This window comes from Melospiza georgiana, chromosome 15 (assembly GCF_028018845.1).
Source record: "Melospiza georgiana isolate bMelGeo1 chromosome 15, bMelGeo1.pri, whole genome shotgun sequence".
Taxonomy (NCBI): Eukaryota; Metazoa; Chordata; class Aves; order Passeriformes; family Passerellidae; genus Melospiza; species Melospiza georgiana.
In genome coordinates, this window is record NC_080444.1 from 7,080,278 (window position 1) to 7,101,743 (window position 21,466).

Genomic DNA, 21,466 nt, shown 5'->3' on the forward strand with positions numbered 1-21,466 from the left:
TAAGCAGCGGAGGCGAGCTGGGGGCGGCGCTCGGCGCGGTTTAAAGGAACAGGTATGGAGGGGCGGAGCGTCGACGGCCCGGCCAATCAAGAGGCGGGAGGCGGGGCCGCGGGTGATTGACAGGGAGGGGCGGGCAGGAGCCCGGCCGCTGGAGCGGAGCCCGGCCCGGCCCGGCCCCGTGGCCCGGGCACCGCTGCGGAACCCGCTCGGCCCCGCAGTGACAAAAACCGCGAGACACGGGTCACCGCACCCTCACCCTGCTGAGGGCTGAGCCAGCTTTGCTAATTAGACAAACAAAGCCAACCAGATTTAAGTTTCTTTATTGATTAGTTTTTACATTTTTGTTTTCAAGTTGCTTCTACAAGTACCTGTTTGAAATGGACATGAAATCACAGTAGTTGTGTCCAGCAACACTAAAAAAAAAAACAAAAAAAACACTAAAAGAAACCAAAACAAAAACCCAATCAACCAAAAACCCCTTTCACAAACCACGAGGCAAGAGGGGTATTAACCATCAGTTTGAGTTGAGCAGAGCAGTCACAAGCCCCACATCTGTACCCTCCTCAGCGGAGGAGCTGAGTTTGTGAGGGACGAGTAAGGAAGGGGTAAGAAAAAACCATGGCCATGTACAAGCAGTCATTACTTGCAAGAAACCCTCCTCAGGTACAGGAGTCAATCTCAAAACCAGACATTCAGAGCAGAGCAGAGGCCACAGCCTCAAGCTGTGACAATCGAGTACTGAGGGAGGCAGCGAGGGGAGATCACAGCCAGGGATGCTGCTGGCTGGGGTTAGTGGGTTAGATGCACCCTGACCTAGCACTGCCCCTACCAACCACTGGCTCCAGCAGGAAAGCTGCTCTCTGCACTTCTGCCTTGTGTGTCAGAGCCCAGGGCTTTTGTTTTGATTCACCATTTCAGCCCAACACTCCCCCCTTGTCAGATACAGCACCTCAAGCTCAGCATCCTTGTCCAGAGCTGCCACCCTTGGCTGCACAGGCACAAAAGGCCCAAATACACCTTCCAGGATCTGTAACAGTTCCAAACACAGCTCACAGGTTACAGCCAGGTGGAGTTTCACAACTCTAAAAAACACAGCTATGCTTTATGTATATTGATAAGCAGGTAGCTGTATTTTTCATCCAAGACTTTAAAAATTAGAGCAATTCTAAGGTCAAACTGAGGCACCCAAGCCAGAAAACAGGATAAAAAGTAACTTGTCTATCCATTTTGGAAAGTCTTCATTTATTGTAGTGATTATTTAAAGCATACACTATGGTATCAAAAAAAGCCATAACATGCAGACAGGACTTTTTCAGGAGAATTAGCAGAAGCAAATGTAGATTTACAATTAGCTTTAATATAATGCTATTTAAAAGCTGATAGCAGATCTCAAGTTCACTTTTGATGCTTTGAAAGAACATGTATGCACAGGGATTGTTTGGGAGTTTAAGGCAATTTGCATATTAAGATAAAAAACCATTAGATTAATTAATTTTTATGTTGTGCTCAAAACATTAGCTGAATTGAAACCATTTACATATACTTCATCTCAAAGGACTGAGAGTCATAAATAGCAGCTGCTCCTTGATAAAAATACAGTCCTGAGAACAAGCTAGTAGCAATGCTTAAGCTATGACATCTTCCATGTCAGAGTATAAGCTATTTTTGCAATAAGGAGCAGTATTGACCAGGTGTTCAACAGGCAAAGGCATTCTAAACATGCAATAGCTCCCAACAGAAGTCTGAAATTACTTCCAGTATCTTGCTTACAATAGTTTATTTGTACACTGCAGAGAGATCAAGAAATCCTGCTATGCATTTGTGATCACTAATATTTCAAACACAACAACCAAGGGATACAACATAAGGACAGGCAGCAAAAGGTGTTTTACAAAAAAAAAAAAAAACAAAAAACCAAAAAAAAACCCAAACCCAAAACAAGAGTCTTTTAGTAATTGGTTAGATTGTTTGCAAGGTAATTGGAACACTTTCCCCCACAACCCCTGGGAACTATTCCACACACTATACCTATCATATGACCAAACAACACTGGAGTGTTTAAGTTCAGTGCAAGAAGAATAATTTCATGACATTTAATTTCATTCTAAACAAAGGCAAAAGTTTATCTACATAGACATCCAAATGCAAACATATTTGGTACAGTGTAATGAATTACATCCATCTCACCCTCAGAGGTAATGCTCTTGTAGTGCTCACCTGCATTCCACAAAAAAAAGGTGTTTGAAACAGTGTAGTATGGTAGACTCAACACTTAAAAAAATTTATTCAGCTGGAATTGGAATTTCCTAACATTCACAATATAATTTAGAATGCACTTGTTACATGAAGAGCAGATAAAAGGACTTAAAACAGTTTCACATACCAGTTAGGAGATTCCACATGCTCCTTCCCCACCTACAATACTGACATCTTGGTTGTGGTTTTTTTCTTTTACAAATACTCACTTTAATTTGTCTACCTGCCTACCTCCCCCATTTCTACAGCAGACATACAGTGACAACAGTGAGAGGATATGGGACACTGTCCTACTCAGTGTTTGGACCCTGGAAAGGAGCAGGCCTAGCTATGAAATCGAGTTTGACAATGAGCTGAACGTGAAGTGCTTCGGCAGCTGAGGCAGAGCTGCCCTCAGGAAGAGCTGTATCGTCACAGAGAGGAAAACACCGGTGGCTGAACAGAGAGCAAAGGGGGAAGTAGCCTAACCACACCTCCCCAGCAACCCTCATCTTTACAAAAAGAGTTCAAGAACAAATAAACTTGGTTGTCTGCAAACTCTGCAGGATTAAATGCCACATTAAGATGACCCACTCCAAATCCTAGATTGTTTGTCAACATTTAACAGGGCTTTAGCCATGCACAGTATGCATATATTTTCTAGACTGCCTAACCCCTTCCTTCCACCCCTTCTTCCTCTTTCCCCTCCCCCCAAAAGAATGAAGTTGATTGATTAGAGAGTTTCACTACTGGTTTCCCCATATATCTCCCCCCAGCTGTCTTTTCTTTTGAGGGCATGGGTGTTGTCAAATGCATTGACAACTTTTCTTCAAACAATTACCAAATTTTCGGGGTATAAAGACATTGGTGCATTTAGGAATTTACATATTTGTAAAAAAAACTAGTTACAAAACTGCATTTTTATCACCTAGCACTTTCAAGATTCATTGTTATATTTCACTAATTAATATATTAAATTAAGCCAAGGTTTGAGACTGGAAAAATTCTACCAATCTACTTAAGAACAGAAAAGAATATTTAAAACCAAAAATGAAAAGGTTAGTTATGTTACATTCCAAAATCCACAGCCCATTATATTAAATGCTTTCTTTCTACAGGAATGATGCTCTTTAAAACAGATGATTGCAAATATTTTACTGCTAGACACTCCATTACATTGGATCATGTGACCGGAACCTGTGGATGGTGAAATCTTGAGGTTTGTCCAAGTTTCAATGTAAGGTGTCCAAGGTCCTCTCCCAGAACCATGTTTGAAAACAACAACAAAAAAAAAGAAATCACAGATCAAGTTCTTATGACTTTTTTCAATCTTTCCTTGGCTTTCTGTTTCTGGGTGATCTATTCACAGTTTCCTCCTCCTGCAAGAAATAATTTGTGTAAACATCAATAAAACAAAATCTAAATATACCCTTCATAACTATTTTGAGAAAATCTATGAAAAATAATCCACTTTCACTTTTACATTAGAATTCAGTTTTGGAAAGGATCTACTGCTTAAAGTACTTTGTAGCAAACAGGCAAGTTATTTGTTTTCAGTGGATGTACATTTGTTGGGAGCGCTCAACAGCTTCTGCTGCTGGGAGAATCCCTTAACTCCAAGCAACACTCCACCCATTTTTGAGTCATTGTGCCAGTGTAGAGCACTCAAGGTCACATCCTGACTGCAATTGAAGCTGAGTAAGTCTTTTGCCTCAAGAAGCTGCCTTCCAACAGTCCCACTCCCCTCTCAAGGCAGGGTCTACAGCAGTGCCTTTAGCAGGGTGCCCAAGCGTGCTCAAGTCAGCCACAGCAATTCCTATTCTTCAGGGAGATTAAGTTTTCTAAAGTTCTGAACTGGGAGGGAGGGTCACATGAGCCAGGTTAACTTTTAACACTGCAGTAAGGCCTGTTCTACACAACCTAGGAAAGAAAATGCATAAGTTTCCTTCAAAGATTAGGCACTCTTACCTCTGATGCAGGTTTCCTGTCTTCCTCCTCCTCCTCTTCTTCTTCCTCTTGACTAGCACTTCCTAGATCAGCATCACTTTTCTGCTTCTCTTCAAGGGAAAATGGAAAAAAAAATTAAAATTACAAAAAAAAACCCCAAAACATTCTCCTTCCTGACTTATCTTCAGTTCACCATTGGCTTTATTTCTTATCTGCCAATCCTGTTGGTTTATTCTATCAGGGAGAATACCACTCAGATTACCTAGTTTACCTACCAAGCTTTTCGTCATTTGCATCCTCCTCTTCCTCCTCCTCTTCTTTTTCTCCTTTATCTTTTTCTTCTTCTTTCTCATCATCCACCACATCAGGCTGAGGAGCATCAGTCTTCTTGTATTCTGCAGCACTTGGCTGCTTCTGAAAGGCAATGACAAACCCAGGCAATTATTTGTGACATTCAGGCACATTTTACTGAACATCCTTTTAAACCTGAGGCTAATTATCAGAGGAAATGCATTTACCTTTCCAGAACAGCAGAAAAGGACAACAAGGAACACTGGCAAAGCCACAGTGAGGATGTAGACTACCCAAAGCCAGGGACGCTCTTCAGCAGCTGCCATCATCTGGCCCACAACACCAGGCTGTAAGACCAAAAGCACTGTCAAATTCCACCTCATACAGCAAGCTAGCAGCTCAATTTAAGCTACAACATTTTCAAATAGGCTTTTTTGCAACTTTAAACATTGTATTTCAGACCTTAAAAAAAAAAAAGAAAAAAAAAATCAAGCTAACCTGCACAAGTACTTTTCCCATAGCTTATAAATGAGAATTGGGCTAAACAGTCCAAATATCAGAGCAAAATCTCAGAAGAGAGCAGTGAGTGCTCTCAGTTACTTATAGCAACCATTAACACACTGTAATTATTAATTGAGGCTCCCACCTGGTTTAGCAAAACCCTCAGCCTTAGCACATACAGGTTATATTGACAAAGGCTGAGAGAGAGAACAGCAGAGGTGCTTCTACTGTTCCACTCCACAGCACACAATTAAACCTTCCTCTCTCACCTCTGCAGCACCATCAGCTGCTTTTTTCAGTCCCCATCCATCACTGGCCCAATCATCAGCCACAGCTCTCTCAGTACAGATAATAAAGTTGTCAAAAAAGATGTCGGATGTCATGGACCATAACTCAAGCCCCACAGCACTGACAGGAGTCATCTTGAAAGGCTCCAAGTCTTCAAAAAAGTCTGGGTTTGGGATCTTTCTAGGTTTCCATATACCCTAGAAAAGACAAAACACTTTCAGCCTCATCTACTAGAAGACAAATTTTCGTTTTCAGTCCATTATGAATGGAGAGATGTAACAATCCATTGCACTTAATTACAACATCTACAGGTGCAACTCATCAGTCTTTGGGAATCAATACAAAGAAGTAATGCCTGGTAAGAAAGCACTTTGTCCACTTGAAACACAGAAAAATAGTGACTGCACTTGAACTTCTAATTACATCTGCTGAATCTGAATCATTCTGTTTTTTGTGAGAGGGATGCTTTATTGGCCACCAGCTTAAGCAATGAAAACACAAACCTGATAGTTCACGTTATCAATCATAGGAGGCTTCCATTTGCCTTTGTAGTTTGGATTGTCAATCATTGGGCGCTGCCAGGTACCACAGCCAGGAGCTGTCTCACATTTAGGATTTGCAATCTGAGGTGCCTCCCATTCACCATCCATATCTTCATCCCTGAAAAGGCAAACTCAGTTTTGAAGTCCACCCCTTGCCTTCATACAGAATATGACTCAGACAATGTCTGATTTCTGGGAAAATCTAAATTCCTATCACTAAATGAAGACACTGAAACTTTGCATGGCATAGGTCTGTAGATAAATATACTGCAGAAGGAACAAGGATTTCAAAGACTGTGAAGCACAGAAGATCAACAAAAGCCAGTCCCTGACCGCAGCCTCCCCCAGTGCCCCTTCCAAGTAGGTTCTACTTCAAGGTAAACATCCCTGCCCTGTTCTGCTTACAGTCACAGAAGAGTTGAAAAACGCAGAGGTGAATGCTGAACATGAGTCCTCAGACCACTGCCTTCTACTTTTGGAGAAAAACAGCCTGAACAGCAACTTCATCAGCAAGCAATAATGAACTGCAAATGTCAGTACCAAAGTCATGAAATAATTGCTGCCATTTGCAAGAGGTAGCAAACTTACCAATCTTCAGGTTTCTCAGCATCAGGGTCTGCTACATATTCTGGCTCATCATCCAGCCAGCCCTCTGGTTTCACAGCATTTTCATCTGCGATCTTTGCAGGAGCATCCTCATCCCTTGAGGGCAGAGCATTATGTGTTAGCACAGACAACACAAGTTCTTAAGCCCAAGGCACAATTCTACAGACTTTGAACCAGCCCACTGCTCTAGACAGCCAGCCACCTTCCCTTCTGTCAGGGTGACTTCATGATTTCAGAAAGGAATTGCCTTGCAATCCTAACACATGTGCCTCATGGCATATCAAGGTACCAATAGCAAAGTACTACTACTAATTTTGATCAAGACAAAATTATGGGGCTAAGGATTCCCTCAATTCCACCCTTCCAACACCCCTTACCAGTCATCTGGTTTAACAGCATCTGGGTCTGGGATTTTTGGTCTCTCATCCCAGTCCTCAGGCTTCTGGTCATTTGGGTCCTCAATCTCTCGGGGTGGATTCACAGGAGGTGACATATCATTCAGCAAATTCCCACTGTTGACAACTGTTTGATCAACCAGTATCTCAAAACTATTGTCAGGATTCAAGACTGTAAGGAAAAAAAGTTGATGTAGTCATTGCATGTACTACACAAAGCATGAGTCATAAAGCATCACTGTACAACCCAAGCTACCACCTACCCATCAACTGCTTTAAAGAACTGCTAAGAACCTTTGTCCTTACACCAAAGTACAACAACTGATGATGCACCACATCTCACTCTGTGAGAAGGCAGACTCCTGGCAGAAGTCCTACGTGTGTTAAAAGCATGGAGCTTTGTAAAGTGTTTTAGCAGTTACCACAACAAGTTGACTTTGGCACAGGAAGTATTGCTTTAGTAGTAAGAATGTATATACTCACATTCTACTCCAGACTAAGACCTTCTACTACTGACTTAGAGGATTTTAATCTCACTTCTTTATCTACTGCTGTCTCTGTAGTAGGAAAAGACAGAGACACTCCTAAGTACTTCCTGAAAGATTTTGATGATAGCTAATATACTAGACACTATTTCAAGAACTCCTGACTTTGTCCGGTACATGGACGCAGAAAAAAATACAAACAAAACCAAAACAAACTATGATGTCTCCACAGCTAAAGCTTAGCTTACCCCATGTTACCCAGAGGCAGCATTCAGGCAGTGTATACACGCTGATAATTATTACAAACATACTTAGTTCAAGTTACTTACAACTGCCCTGAAATTCAGTTTGTCCTTTAAGTATTACATTGCATGACCTTTCTTACATGAATCAAGAGTTCCTGGAAGGATGAAATCAACCTTTGCACAGACAGTCAGTTTTTGTATTTAAAGCTTTCAAGCAGTTTTTAGTTGTATGGTGCATTGGGACAAATATTCACCTGTTCATCTGGCTCACTTTGAGCTTCTGGTGAAGAAGATGTAGTAATTATTAATATGCATAGTCAGCAGTCACCATACCTAGAGTATAAAGATGAGTCTTCTTATCAGTAAAGTAAGTCTTCAGATCTGCGTCTGGGCGCTTTGCGTGCTTTTCCTCGTATTTGCCAGTCTTTGGGTTTTTGTGCCGGAAGATGAAGTGCAATTTATAGTCCTCTCCACATTTGTCAGGGCCAAACATTATTGTATATGGAGTTTTGTCATGGAACTGATCCTATAAAACAACACAATAACTCCCTGCATTATCTTGAAATACAACTTCAGTCACTGTCTGGCATAAGAATTCTCAATTCATTAAAAACTATTCTGCAATGTGAATATCAAACCCATGAAGTCTCCATATTAAAGCTTATGTTCCTCATATAAGCCTCCAGAAAAAATAATGTGCTAAGAACTATCCCAGCTACTTAATTTTGCACCTTTGAGCTCCACTTTCCACGCGGAAAACACCAGCTACTCAGGTGTTATCCAAAATATTAGTGTGACACCCACAATGTTTAAGTATATCTCTACATTGCAACAAAGTATTTTAAACGTTATTAATTACAAGTATCAGCTACTGGCAGTAATGAAAGGCTAGCAAGGCCACTGAGTTCCTTTCACACCAAGTGATAAGCAGCACTAAAAGTGAAGCCAAGCTGCATTTAGTGTACACTTATGAACTGGGGTATGCCTCAATCTATGCTCTAACTGGATATAATCATCACTGAGCTCTGCAAGTCCATTTGTTCTTGCTAATGTTATCTGAAAATTCAATGGACATATGAAACCGATCAGGCAGCCAAGCTGTGTTCTGGGTGTTTGTGGTTGTTTTGGAGATTTTTTAATAGTTTGGAAACTGTATTAATAATACAACTCCAATGAGACTGCACAAAAAAAGAAGGATGGATAACAAGTCATAAAAGGAAAATGGCTAAAGTAAACCCATAGGCTAGAATAGCCCACACAAGGTTACCCAGCAGTTCAGCTTTGTCTGAACAGGCTAAACCACTTCAGTGAGAGGACAAAATGCAGCCCTTGGGCCTTAGGAGCTGGCCACTCTACTAAGCACCTCCTTTTTCATTCTAGAACCCAGGGAAATCTGAAGTACTGCAGAGTTTGGCAAAGGTCTACAACTGCTCAGCTATTAGGGAACTTCAGTTTCCACTCAAGAGGCCGTCACATTTCAGTACTTATCCTCTCCAGCTGAAAGCACTGGGAAAATGCTGAGTGCAAAGTACTTGGGCAATCAGGCCCCACCGCCTTCACTAAAAAGGTTTCTTCAGAAAGAAGCAAAGTGAAAAAACTTCAAGTTCTTTCCCAGCTAATACCCAAAAGTAGGAGCATTACTCACCAGGTTCAGCTCAGGGGTTTTTGAAAGCAATTTCACATAGGCCCCACCACACTCTATTCCATTTTGGAAGTTTACTTCATACCTAATTTTAGTTTTGGATAGAAGAGGGGAGAGCACATGTTATACATGAGAAAAAATTATTTTTGCAATACACAATTACAATTTTGTCAGTACAAATTAACAGTAACACTGTTTTGTTGTTGTTTGCTTTAAATCATTTATCCAGTGAATATTAAAGATACCATCATATAGATACATAGAAAAAAGGACTAAGAAAATATTCACAAGAGCCTGAGAAACAGTTTAAAAATTGAAGATTTATAAGAATTAACCTGACAGAAGAGATTAAAGAAATTGAGTGCTGGCCTAAACAATAATGACCTAGAAGTAGAGAGGAAGAAGAAAAAGCTTTCCAGTATATGACACTTCAACAGGGATTGAGGCAAACCAATTATTTTCCCAACAACTACTACAGTAGGCAGACAACTTAGTTTGCAGGACTCAAAGCAAAAACAATTGGATTTTAGGAGAAGCCCCTTTAGGGTTATAAGCATACAACAGTATTTAGGGATGCCAAGGAGTCTGAAAAAGGCAAAACATCTCTGTCAGGAATAAGCTAAGTATGCTTGATCCTCTCACAATGCCAGCAGCTGGAGTGAATGACCACTGGGCTTTATTTTTAGCCTAGTATTTTGAGCCAAAACTAAACAGTGCAAAGCAAAGTGACCAATTCATTATCTTGTGCAAATACAAATCAATTTACTCTTTGTTTAAAATTGATAACATCACTAATAGTGCACAACTCAACTGTTCTCACTGAATTATGTTTTTCCCCTGACTTGTTAGTCTCAGATACATGCAAGGAGATTCTTCTGCAATAGTTGTGACCTATGTAAGGTGTTCATCTTCCATGGCATGGCAAACGAACTAAGACACAGGAAGGAGGAAACAAATGCATCTTTACCCCTCTGTCCACTTCTCCTCAGAAACAGGGGGCAGTTTACTGTAGAAGAAAGTGCCCTGACCTACTTACAGGCCAGCACTCTTTCAAAAGGACAAGGACTTCCACAATTAGCAGTACAAAAGTCAGTTGCCTGACCTTGTTACCACAATTAAATCAAGTCAACTGAAGCCACAAGACAGGTTACCAAGACTCGTTTGCAGAGACTTCCAGCCTTCAGAAGGACCCATGCTGTCAGTAACTCCCCACTTTGGGAAGCTGGGTTACTATTTTACTCTTACTCAAAACACTGTAATAATATGTTACAACATCTGGTGTCATCTAGACCCCCAGTCAACAAAAGCTCAGTTATGGAATTAACCTCAGCTTGCTATCATGTGACCCTGGGATCAACAGAACATCAAATTATTCTTTACTTACTGTATAATAAGGGGTTTGGAATCAAACACAAATGGCTTGGAAAGTTTGGAGGAAATTGCATGATGCTTGGCTCGGGTCACCATTACCAGCCCTTTGTCTCCTGGAAGCTTCGTTTCCTTCATGTCTTGGACTTCCCATTTACCTGGGGAGGAAATTGATCAAACACTCATTTATCTCAACATTTCTGAATGGATATTTTCTTTAAATTAGAACTACATTTTATATTATTAGCCAAGTATATCAACATCCCTCTCATTTTCTTCAGTGAATATAATTTTAGCTGAGAAACAGAAAAGACAGACTTGCACCTCTTTTTCATACATGACAAACAGCATCAGAAACATTTATCATTCAAAACCTGGGTTGGACTCACCATCATATTTGGCAATCTCATCATCTGTATCATCTTTCTTGGCTCTGGAAAGGACCCATCTAGAAGACAGACACTCAATGGTTAGAAAACTGTAAAAATCACACACTAAAAAATCCTGCCCTTAAGATAAGGTAGCCCTTGCTGTCTCATGACTACACCCCAGAATCTTGATCCCCTGAAGAGTTCTGTTTCCAAGCCCACAAACTTTTCTATGTTTGCTACTTCCCAGCCCAAGGTAGGACCATGGCCTCATGAGCAAGTACCTCACTCCTGTAAAAAAAACCAAAACAGAAGTAGCACCTTACCATCCTCACATCACCCCAGGAAAGTAAAAAAGCCACATGTAATGGCCTCACCTCCCCTTTATTACCAGAACTTAAGGAAATATGGTTTAACCCAGCATCTGAACACCTAGCCTCAAAAAGTCATTACTGTAAGCCCAACTGAACAGGGGCCCTTTAATTTAGTTTTGAATAATACAAGTTCTTGTATTATTCATAGTTCTTGTATTATATTCCCTCCTTGCAGGGAGGGTTTCATTGCCTTTCACCAACATTTTACACTATTTGCTGTACCAAATCATCCTTCAGATTATACTCACCCCTCCAGAGTTCCTTTATCAAAAGATTCCACAAAATACACTTCACCAGTTGGGACAGGGGGCCTGTAAGTAACCTATTGGAAAAGGGAGGCATTTATGCACCTTTCAGGACACATCCTTTATTCTACAGAAATACAGGCATGTAAAGCTCACACTCCCTCCTACATTCAAGTACAGCTCACCTGGACATTCTTGAAGCATAAACACAGAAATTACATAAATATTGCTGCCTGTGCCAAGCTGTTGTGCTCTTGTCTGCAACAAAACCTCAAGTATATACCTAACTGGAAATTTTAGCAATGACTCCTGATACTCAGATGTATCCTTGAAATCCGTGATGTAAGTCTTCTGGAAGAACATGAGGGACATGAAAACAGGAACAAAGCAGCCAATCTTAATTCTAAGCCCTACTCCTAGATAACATCTTTTATAACATTACAACAGGCTAAGAAAATAAAGACAACTCTGATCAGACTCCCATTAACCAAAACCCAAGCACTAATTCAATTGTTAAAAGGAATTCTATGTCAAACCTTTGGAGCTGGAGGAGCACTGCTTGTTTCAGACTTTGATTCTTCTACATCCTCAATACCATCATCCAAATCATCCTCAATATCAACTACATCATCAGCATCATTGTCTTCATCTGTATCATGTGCCTGGAGAGCAAGGATCCCGAGGGCCAGCAGGGTCACACACAGCAGCCATTTCAGCTCCATGTTCTGAATAAACAGGACAAGCAAAGTGGTGAAGCCAGCACTGCACACAGAGCCACACGAGGCTTCTCAGTACAAATCAGAGCATCCAAGGCAACAGGTGAAGTGCAAACTTCTCTCTCCAGCTCTGTTATTTACAGCATCTGCATGAGACAGCTCTAAAAGCTGGGAAAGAACACAACACAAAGCTAAGTATTTAATATCAAACAGATATTAACTCAGTGGAGAACCACATGTACACGTTCTGCAGATCATGCAGAAGTGTCATAATTTTGCTCTTACACTGTCACAGCCCACAAGCAGGACAGCAGACACACACATGCCACCATAACATATGTGGCTGTAAAAGCCTAAAAAGAAAAACTATTTCATGCTTATGAAGGACTTTAAATACACCATGCAGGAACTCAAGCTTCCATTCAGTCCAGAAATTGGAATAAAATTTTCTATTTTATTCAAAAATAGTAATTTTTCAGAGTACTCAATCTTCATATCCTGCTCAATATATTTTTTATCCTTTTAAATGCAGAGCTCTAGTGTTTTCAATAATCAAACCCCTTCCCCAGGTTTTATTGTAGAATTACTGCCAACAGTCATTGCTACTACTGGCAGATGCCTACAAGCAGTTGAAGCTCCTGGAAACTTCCACTTGATTCAATTCCCTTCTCTCAATTTCTAATTTAACAAGATGACCAAGGAAAGAGTAGCTGTTAACTGGAGCCTTACAGAATTAAAATACCACACCTAAACAAATTCATAAAGTGCTCAGCACATTGTCACACCTACAACAGGATAGATAATGGCAAGCTGTAGATTAAAATACCTTGTAAGTAAAATGGGTTTCAATTTGACTTTCCTCCTAGAAAAGCGACAAGATCACTGCCTCTTTAGGTTGATACAGAAGGCAACATTCCCAGAACCCTGCTCAGTTTTATCTGCACAAAACCCTCACAACAACAACCTGTGCCTTGCTCATCTTTTTTCCTTTGAATCCCACTCCAAATTTTCCTCCAAAAACCAGAGGTATAACTGAGACTGAACTTTTTTTGAAAAGAAGCATAAAACCAAACAAACATCCCCTCCCTCCTTCCCTTACATTCCTACCTCGCACTGCAGCCCTGCAGACTTTCAAACACAACTCAAGCAGAGTTAACAGTGCCTGTAGGGGTTTGAGATCATGCTAGGAAACAAACTTTCAACTTTCCAATGCACGTTTAGGCAACTTAAAGAGTTCACACTCTCAACAGCTTATCAGCATTATCCAATTTTCCAAGACTACGCTGCATACTAGATCTACCATTCTTAGATTATTCTTTAACTTACTGCTAATGACAGAGAGGATTTAAAAACTTTATACCTGTGGTTTTAGAACTACAACAAAATTGTATTTTAAAGACTTGAGCTGAGGTCATGCCCAGCTTGTCACTACAGGAACATGCAATTGCAGCCAGTTTTCCAACAATAGTGATGGCCTTGAGGATTATGGTCCAAATACTGGATCTCCCCCTCTGGGGGAGCAGAGACCTCCCCCACTCGGTTCAGGCAACTGCACCCAAACACCTCTGAGCCAAAAAGGACAATCATTCCAGAAGGAATAGCTGACAAAAACTTCCAAGGGCTGTTATATATGAGCAAAGCTTGTTTGCTTAATGCACAGTGTACAGCCAAAACTGAAAATAGTTTCAGACCTCAAAACAGCTCTTATTAGTGTGAGAGCCACAACACAAAACCAAGGACTGAAAAGGGTCAAGCAGACATCAGTACCCTTGGAGCTGCAAATTCTTCTTGCACAGATAATGTGTTCTTTGAATAAACTCATATCCAGCAGCATAAGAGCAATACAGAAACAAGAGCCTGAAGCTTCATCTTTAAAAGTGATCTTTAGAACTCTGGATGTGCCCCGTGTGACTGAAGCAACCATGGATGAAATGGCACAAAAACATCATTCCATGGAAAGGGTTTCATTTTGTCTTACCTTACCAATAGGGCCTCACTAAATATTTTTAAAATAGAACTAAATTCAGGAAGATAATACAGTTTTATAACTGCTTTCAAATAATACTATGCAGATAAAATGAGCATGTCATGATTTGGAAAGTGATATGACAAAGTTAATCTTAAAAATATACCAAAGTTAAAAATGAGCCAATTCTCTCCTTTCCTAAAAGTAAGGACTTTCTGCACCCCTCCTCCCAACCTGGTGCAAAGGGTATTAACAGTTTAGCATGGAAGTAATCCTTTAAGTAATCTCACCAGTAGCCAACCAGCACGAAAGTTTTGATGAAGGAATTAAATCATCCCCCACAACTTTCCTGCCAGTACTGACTCCATATGTAATAATTACCTACTCCACAATCCCACCTCAACTACAACCCTTTGAAATTATTTGTCAGCAGCAAATGGACTTTGGTAAATACTCAGACCCAAGTGGCAAAGGCACGTGGCCTCAGAAATTCTTCAGTCAAAGCATCTTAGTGAAAGCAGACAATTCTGCCAGGGCCCACACAGCATGGCAGAATGCTGCTGCATGTGGGTGCTCCTGACACAGCCACAGGTATCCACCCTGCTACACTGAGCATCTAATGCTCTGTCTGAACTGCAGGCCTTGCTGAACCTCATTTCAAGGAAGAAGTATTTCACTGTCAGCTTACCAAGGAAGCTTCATCACCCCTCACCAAAAAAAAAAAAGAAAGCTAAAAAGTCTGAAGAGAAGCTAATCCAGTTTCATGTCCTTACCTCTTTACAATCATTGGCAAGCAGTTGCACAAGTTTATATCCCTGCAGAAAGCTGCTTAGGACATTTCCTACCCATTAAATCAGTCCTAAATTCAACATAAGCTACCATTCATATACCTTGAGTACAGGCTGATAGCTTCTTCTGCAACCTGCCAGTTATCATGCCAAATTCCTTATTCTGTTTAACCTGAAACAATACAAAAAACTGGCTTAATTATAGGAAAAAAAAAAAGGCACTATGTTCTCAGAAGAGCAATTTAAGTGAGGCACACAATTTCGATATTTAAAAAGCTATTTCTATCCATAATGGATGTACTGCTACAGGAAAAAATTTCAAATTCACTTTACACAATCCTTAGGGACACAACATAAACACAATTATGCCCTAGTAAATTAGGTTACTCCTAAATAGAAGAGGAAGGGAGGGGATAGAGATACAACTCAGGTTTTACACAAAACAGGCATAAATCAATTTTTCAGTAGAACTTTAAGTTGCTGGCAACTAGAGGTGTTCAGTTGGCCACTTCATAGTCTAACCTTCAGACACTCTCACCTACTCTATTATGATCTGACTTCTTCCTTAAATTTCCAAGCAATTTCCATCCTTGGCCATTTTTTACTCTGCCTGCACCTCCCTTCTTCAGGTTAAACTGTGCAGCATTTCTGCAGGTTGGTGCATTTCTGATCATGCAATTGCCAAAAGCCATTAACAAAGGAACACTTTCATAACAGGTGAGAGCTTCTGAGGTCTCCATTCTACTTCAGCATAACCATCCCTTTCACCATAACAACGTTTCAAGGCAGAGATAACTCCATGTACTTTTTTTTCTTCAGTCACTTACAGACATTGGCACACCACTGAGGTTGAAGGGGAAGCTACTGCAATCCCAGAGTTTGAGACTGTCAGTGCTACAGATGACTTGTTCTCTCTGCACACACCCATGGCCAGCTTCTACCCCAGAAAACTTCCGAGCTGACATTTGAGCACCTGGGAGCCAAAAGGCTGAAACATTTCACCCCAGTATTTGTAAGATCTATAGCAGAGTGCTGGAAAGAGTCTCCTCAAACACCTGCACTACAGACTTTTCACAAAGTAAAATCAAAACTAAATTGGAGTGAAATTCAGAAACAGATTCAGGATCTTACCCCAAAAGCACAACTCCTACCATGTAGGACTAAGTGATTGCTACCTTTGGAGTTCAAGGCTTTCAAGAGAGTCATGTATCTTCAAAGATTAATTTTTACTTACAATTCCCCTTTTTCTGGGCATAAAGGAAAAAGTTCTTCTTTATTACTGGTACAACACTGGAAGCACTCATACAACAGACAGTTGTCACTATTCTCCCTAACATACATGATCCCTGGAAGAGAGTGAAATTGCCCATAGGAAGGATCTTCAAGCCCTCTGTTATCACTCTCCCAGAACATACTGTTTAGTAACTTCCCTGTCAGGTCAAACAGAGCCTGCAAAACCAGTTTAATCATCTCCTTGGTTACTAATCTATTTCAGTGGTTCATCAAGCCAGTTCTTAATACAGAATATTTCAGAATGCGTAACTACATTTGAATGGCTACTGGCTATCTGGTTTACTACTCGCTCTTTTAAAAAATAATTCAAGAGTCAGACTAAATAGATCCTATGAAAACAAGACACTACAAACAACACCTATGCAATTTAACTGGATGAGCATCAGTGGTTTCTCTTCCAGCAGTACCTGAAGTCTCAGCTGAGTGACTCAAGCAAAGTCAGAACAAATCCCGCTAGCAAAGTCCTGTGCTCCCAGCACTGGGTTCCAGTGTGGCATTCACAGCAGAAGCACACCAGTGAAAACAAGCACAAGGCCTCATGCAAGGCAAGAATTGGGGAAGAAAAATTTAAAGTCAACATAAAGATGATTCATCACAACACAAAAATAATTGCAAGGAGAAAGAACAGAAAGGCTGAGACACAGATATACATTTTCCCTCTCAAATGAGAGTTCTGTGGTTTTGAGCAAAGGCTCAGTTACCCCACTTGGCATTTCCTAGAGTCAGAACTACTGAAGAGCAGAGGAAATCTCTTCTGCATCTCACAATCCCTCTGCCTTGCACATCCTGCCTCCCGTGCGGTGCCAGGGTAACTGTTTACACAGGCTCATGATGAACCAGCCGCTGGTTTAAGATGGCTCCAAGTCCTTCTGTTATTTTAACCCTGAATCAATACCCCAGGCCAACCCAGCAGCAACAGCAAAAAGAGATGTAGCAGTACCAGTGTAAGTAAGTAGCCATGGATAGAGGAACTAAAGCTGTTGGCAGCAGAGCCAGCTCAATACCACAGTTTCAAGTGCAGGTCTGCGACCTGCACCTGCCTGATCTTTAGGCAGATTTAGGGGATGGACACCATGGTGAAGCTGAAAACTGTGGCCAAATATTGTAATTTCAACAGCCAGTACAGTGCCTCAGCACCCCTCTAAAGGGGATATAATAAAATTATGTTCATGTATATACAACAACTCATAATGCAGACAACACTCTTTCCTCTGAAATACTGTTTGTCAGCTGGACAGCTTCCAGTATTGTGAAGGTTCTGCCTTAAACATCATAACTCAAAGAACAGCAGACAAGGCTCAAGAAAACCACTTTACTAACAAGAGAAGAGAGGCAAGAACTCTCCACACTCTCCATGGTGGTGGTTTACCTTCCTACACCCCCCTTTTTTTTTTCCCTTCAGTAAGGAGTGGCTGGGATATATTTCTACATGAGGAAGAAGTCTCTTGGAAAGGATTAGCCAAACCTCTCTTGGGGATCCCCACAAAAAAGCTGCCTCCTGTTTGGGTTGTAGAGAGCACAAACCAGGCAAGGGATTAGGTGTGAAAAGGGACAGCAACAAAGCTTGCTTTTAATAGGCATTTCAAATATGCCAGTTTCTAAAAATAATGTACAACAGTGCAGATCCAGTACAGAAGCAAAAAGCAGATACTGTTTGTCAGCACAGATATCCTTCCTGCAGAACTGCAAGTCCTTGGAGGGTAAGACAGAACCATGAGGCTTTTTGACCTCATAAAACAGATGGGCTGCTGGGAAAATTATATTAGTGGGGGCAGATCTGGAGGGACCCCAAGATCTTTGAGACCATCACACCTAGAAATCAATTCAAGTTTGCCCTGCTACAGAACTGATTCCAGCAAGAACAGGCTGCCACCATGATTACTACCAGAAGCAGAAACTCAAAGGCCAGAAAAAGAAGTAAAAGATGGAGTTAAGGACAAGTCTCAGTGCATTCTCTGTAAAGGATTTATTCATTTATTCAGGGGGAAGTGCTACAGCACACCAAATGAGAGGGTAAACTGATGGAATTTCAAAACTTTCTTACTATTTTACACTAGATTCCCTCCTAGGAGTGCAGTTGCTCCCAAAAAGATACACAAGTATCTTCTTCATAATGTTTTTTTAAACTAGAAATACTACAAGTTAATACAAACACAAAGTTTTACTCGGACCTTTTCCCAATTTAATTGTTTTGCATCAGCCCATCAAATACAGCTAAATTAAGAATAAAGTGGTCTTTGAAGTCAGGAACCTCAGTGTGAACGTAGAGTAATATATACACCAACCTATATTTAACCATTATTTTATCTGCATTAGCTCATACATTATTATAGTTCTGCTATCTCTTTGCAGTACTTTAGCAACAACCAAAATCACAACGTGCAAGACTGCCCCATAAAACCCATGTGATAACCATGCTTACTTGACAACGTGAAGTCAACACACTACATTTAGAAATACACTACGTGCCTAGAGACCAGTATTCAGACATCTAACATACTCTAAATAAGTTCCAGAAAGAGTTTTCCAAGATGATCTGCAGAAGCTCTGCAGCATTAATTATGTCAACATTGATCATCTTGAGGTCTGGACCTTTACCATTACTACTGCCATTAATACATGTCCATTTCCCCTCACAACCAAATCACCTGCAGCATTTCTCTTTCCGTAGCCTAGAAAGTTCTGAATCAGAAACTTGAATGTGAAAGTTCACACTTCAGAATCAGTACAGATAAGAAAGCAGTGTACTGTACATGCTTTAATTCAAAGGTGTGGGGGCTTTTGTATTTTAAAAGCACACAACACAATCTTCAGCCAGAAATGAGAAATGAGATCTCATTTATACACTATTTTAAAGACACCCAATGCGAACGATATTTGGGGGTCAAAAATCAAAGCAGGCATTTCGATTCCTTTAAATTCTCAGGTCTTCCTGCTGCAGATTCCTCGCCTGCACTTCACCTGTTGTGACTCCAGCTCCGCGCCATGAGCTCCCCCCTTCCAGAGGCTTCTCCTTCCCCTCGCACAGCCCCAGCCAGGCCCGCGCCGTGCTCTGCACCCACCCCCGACCGCCCTTTGCGGGGCTTCACGGGGAGCACGTTCCAGATTATTTCCGACATGGAACACGTAGCCAGATAAACCTAAACCCTCCCGGTCCCACCACGCGGCCCCGGCGCCCGGAGCGGCGCTCCCAGAACTTACCAGAAGAGCCGCCGCTCCCCCCAGGCCGCTCCGAGCCCTGCGGGTGCCGGGCGGGTGCCGGGCGGGACCCGGCGCCGCCGCCGCAGCCCCGCGCCCGCCCCCGGCCTCAGGGGCCTCCCCGGGCCGTCCCTCCCGCCCCGACTCCGGGGATCCCCGCCTCCTCCCACCCCCGGCATGGGGCCGGGACCACGCACGGGCCGCCCAGCCCCCAGGGCCCAGCAGCGCCCCGCCGCACGCCCCACGACAGGCCGGGCTCCCCCACCGCCTCACGCCGCGGGCGGGTCCGTTCCCCGCTCCCCCGCCCCGATGTTCCGGAGCCGCAGCGGCTGTGAGGGAGGCCACGGACGGACAGACGGACGGACAGACGGACGGACGGACGGACACACTCACCCTCCGCCGCCCCGGCCACCGCCGCCGGGCTCCCCTCACCTCCGTCACGTGCCCGCGCGCCCGCCGCCGCCCGCCTATCTGCCGCGCGCCAGCCCCACCCCCGCCTCACGGCGCTCAGCCTCTGCCATTGGCGCACAGCGCGCGCGTCCGCCCGCCCAGCCATCAGATTTGCGCTCTGGTTGGCTGATATAACCGCCGATCAACATACGGCCCGCCTCTAAACACGCCCCCAACGGCGCTGCCCTTCGTGGAGCGCTGTCATTGGTCGGCGGGGTTGCAGGAAGTGCCAGCTGATTGGCTGGTTGCGGGCAGGCCGTTGGGATGTGGGCGGGGTCCCATCGGGTGTCGGTCCAGGGGCGCTGCGGAGGCTGCCGGGGCTTTGCGGGCGGCAGGGGGCGGCAGGGGGCGGCAGGGGGCGGGGCCAGCCCCTCACGCCCTCCCCGCGCCCCCCCCATCCCCTCACGCCCCTCACCCTCCGGCTCATAAAATAACGCTGTATTAAACAGCAGAGCCATCTTTTTGTCTTCTCGTTCCTTAGAAAGGGTGTTCAGATTTTCTTGCCTATTCAGTGTATCCCGTGGTTCTTTTCCTCAATTACAAGCCGAGGGTTTAATAAAATAGTGAACAGTGACACAGACTCCCGCGTGTTCAGAACATGGCAGCGCTGCTCAGCAGCTGCTTGCCCAAAGGCTTTGTGCAATTCCAGAACCTTTAACCTGTGCTCTATTTTGAAAATGAAAGTACCGTAGTTTTGTAGAGGTGAAATACAGTGTAAATGTTGAATGTTTGTACATCGAATCATTAAAGAAACACAGGGAAATACAGAAAAAGTATCCTTGGTGGGCCAATGGGACAGACAGGCCGAAGGTGATGCTGGGTTTGATGGGACCATGAGAATGAGGTCAAGATTAAACTTGAGGAGTCTCCATGTCCTGCCACACTCACAGCGATGTGGGAGGGCAGGGAACACAATTCCATGGTGAGGAAAACAGCCTCTGGTAGCCTGGAAATTACAGCACCTTTGAGTTATGTCTGAGCTGCACCTGCTGAGAGCAGCTCCATAGAAAGCTGTGTCTGAACCACCCAGCTCAAAGCGAGCTCCTATGTGGTCTGTGGGCTGCAGCATATTCCAGGAGATAGGAGGTGTTCTCTAGGAATAACAAATCCAATATTACTAGAGAAAAGTAAGAAAGAAAAGGGTGGTGGTTTTTTTCCTTTGTAAACATAAATCTGTTTTGAGTTGATGCAATGAGTCAGCAGTATAAGTTTCCCCACAGAGAAAATTCCACCGTGTTAGGACAAAGCAAGCAGGGCCCCAGCATTCAGAAATAAGGCTCAGCATAAATGAAATCAGCAAATCCCTGCTTGCACTGAAGTTTGGAATCAAACACATTTTTCCAGAAAGACACCAAACTGGCTCCTAAACTGCTCTGTTGAGCTATACCCAGACAGAGCAGAAGATGCAGACAGGCAGGGGAACAGTCACAAACAGGGCAGCACAGGAGATATCGAATACTTAAAGAAGAACCTAAAAACACAATGGAAAAATACCTTAAAGAGTAACAAAGCAGTATATTTTA

At 42.6% G+C, this 21,466-nt stretch overlaps 1 protein-coding gene across 1 annotated transcript; it reads right to left on the bottom strand.

The window, feature by feature from the left end:
• Window positions 1-303: 303 nt before the first annotated feature.
• On the bottom strand, window positions 304-19,953 carry CANX (calnexin). The gene is made up of 15 exons (XM_058034773.1): window positions 19,887-19,953; window positions 12,069-12,257; window positions 11,536-11,609; window positions 10,935-10,993; window positions 10,562-10,703; window positions 9,181-9,262; window positions 7,869-8,061; window positions 6,788-6,977; window positions 6,393-6,506; window positions 5,766-5,922; window positions 5,244-5,459; window positions 4,701-4,820; window positions 4,458-4,596; window positions 4,204-4,292; window positions 304-3,614 (listed from the first exon to the last, which is right to left on the bottom strand). The coding sequence occupies exons 2-15, from the start codon at window positions 12,252-12,254 to the stop codon at window positions 3,561-3,563; spliced, it is 1,815 nt and encodes a 604-aa protein (XP_057890756.1). The 5' UTR covers window positions 12,255-12,257; window positions 19,887-19,953; the 3' UTR covers window positions 304-3,560.
• Between the last annotated feature and the right edge of the window lie 1,513 nt (window positions 19,954-21,466).

Bases quoted from the DNA above. Each gene is read 5' to 3' on its own strand.
- CANX (XM_058034773.1), bottom strand. From the start codon at position 12,254: ATGGAGCTGAAATGGCTGCTGTGTGTGACCCTGCTGGCCCTCGGGATC. The intron at 6,978-7,868 runs GTATGGTGACTG...TTTTCCTTACAG, and splicing joins GACTCATCTTTATACTCTAG to TCTTGAATCCTGACAATAGT. The intron at 5,923-6,392 runs GTAAGTTTGCTA...TTGCCTTTTCAG, and splicing joins GCTGAGAAACCTGAAGATTG to GGATGAAGATATGGATGGTG.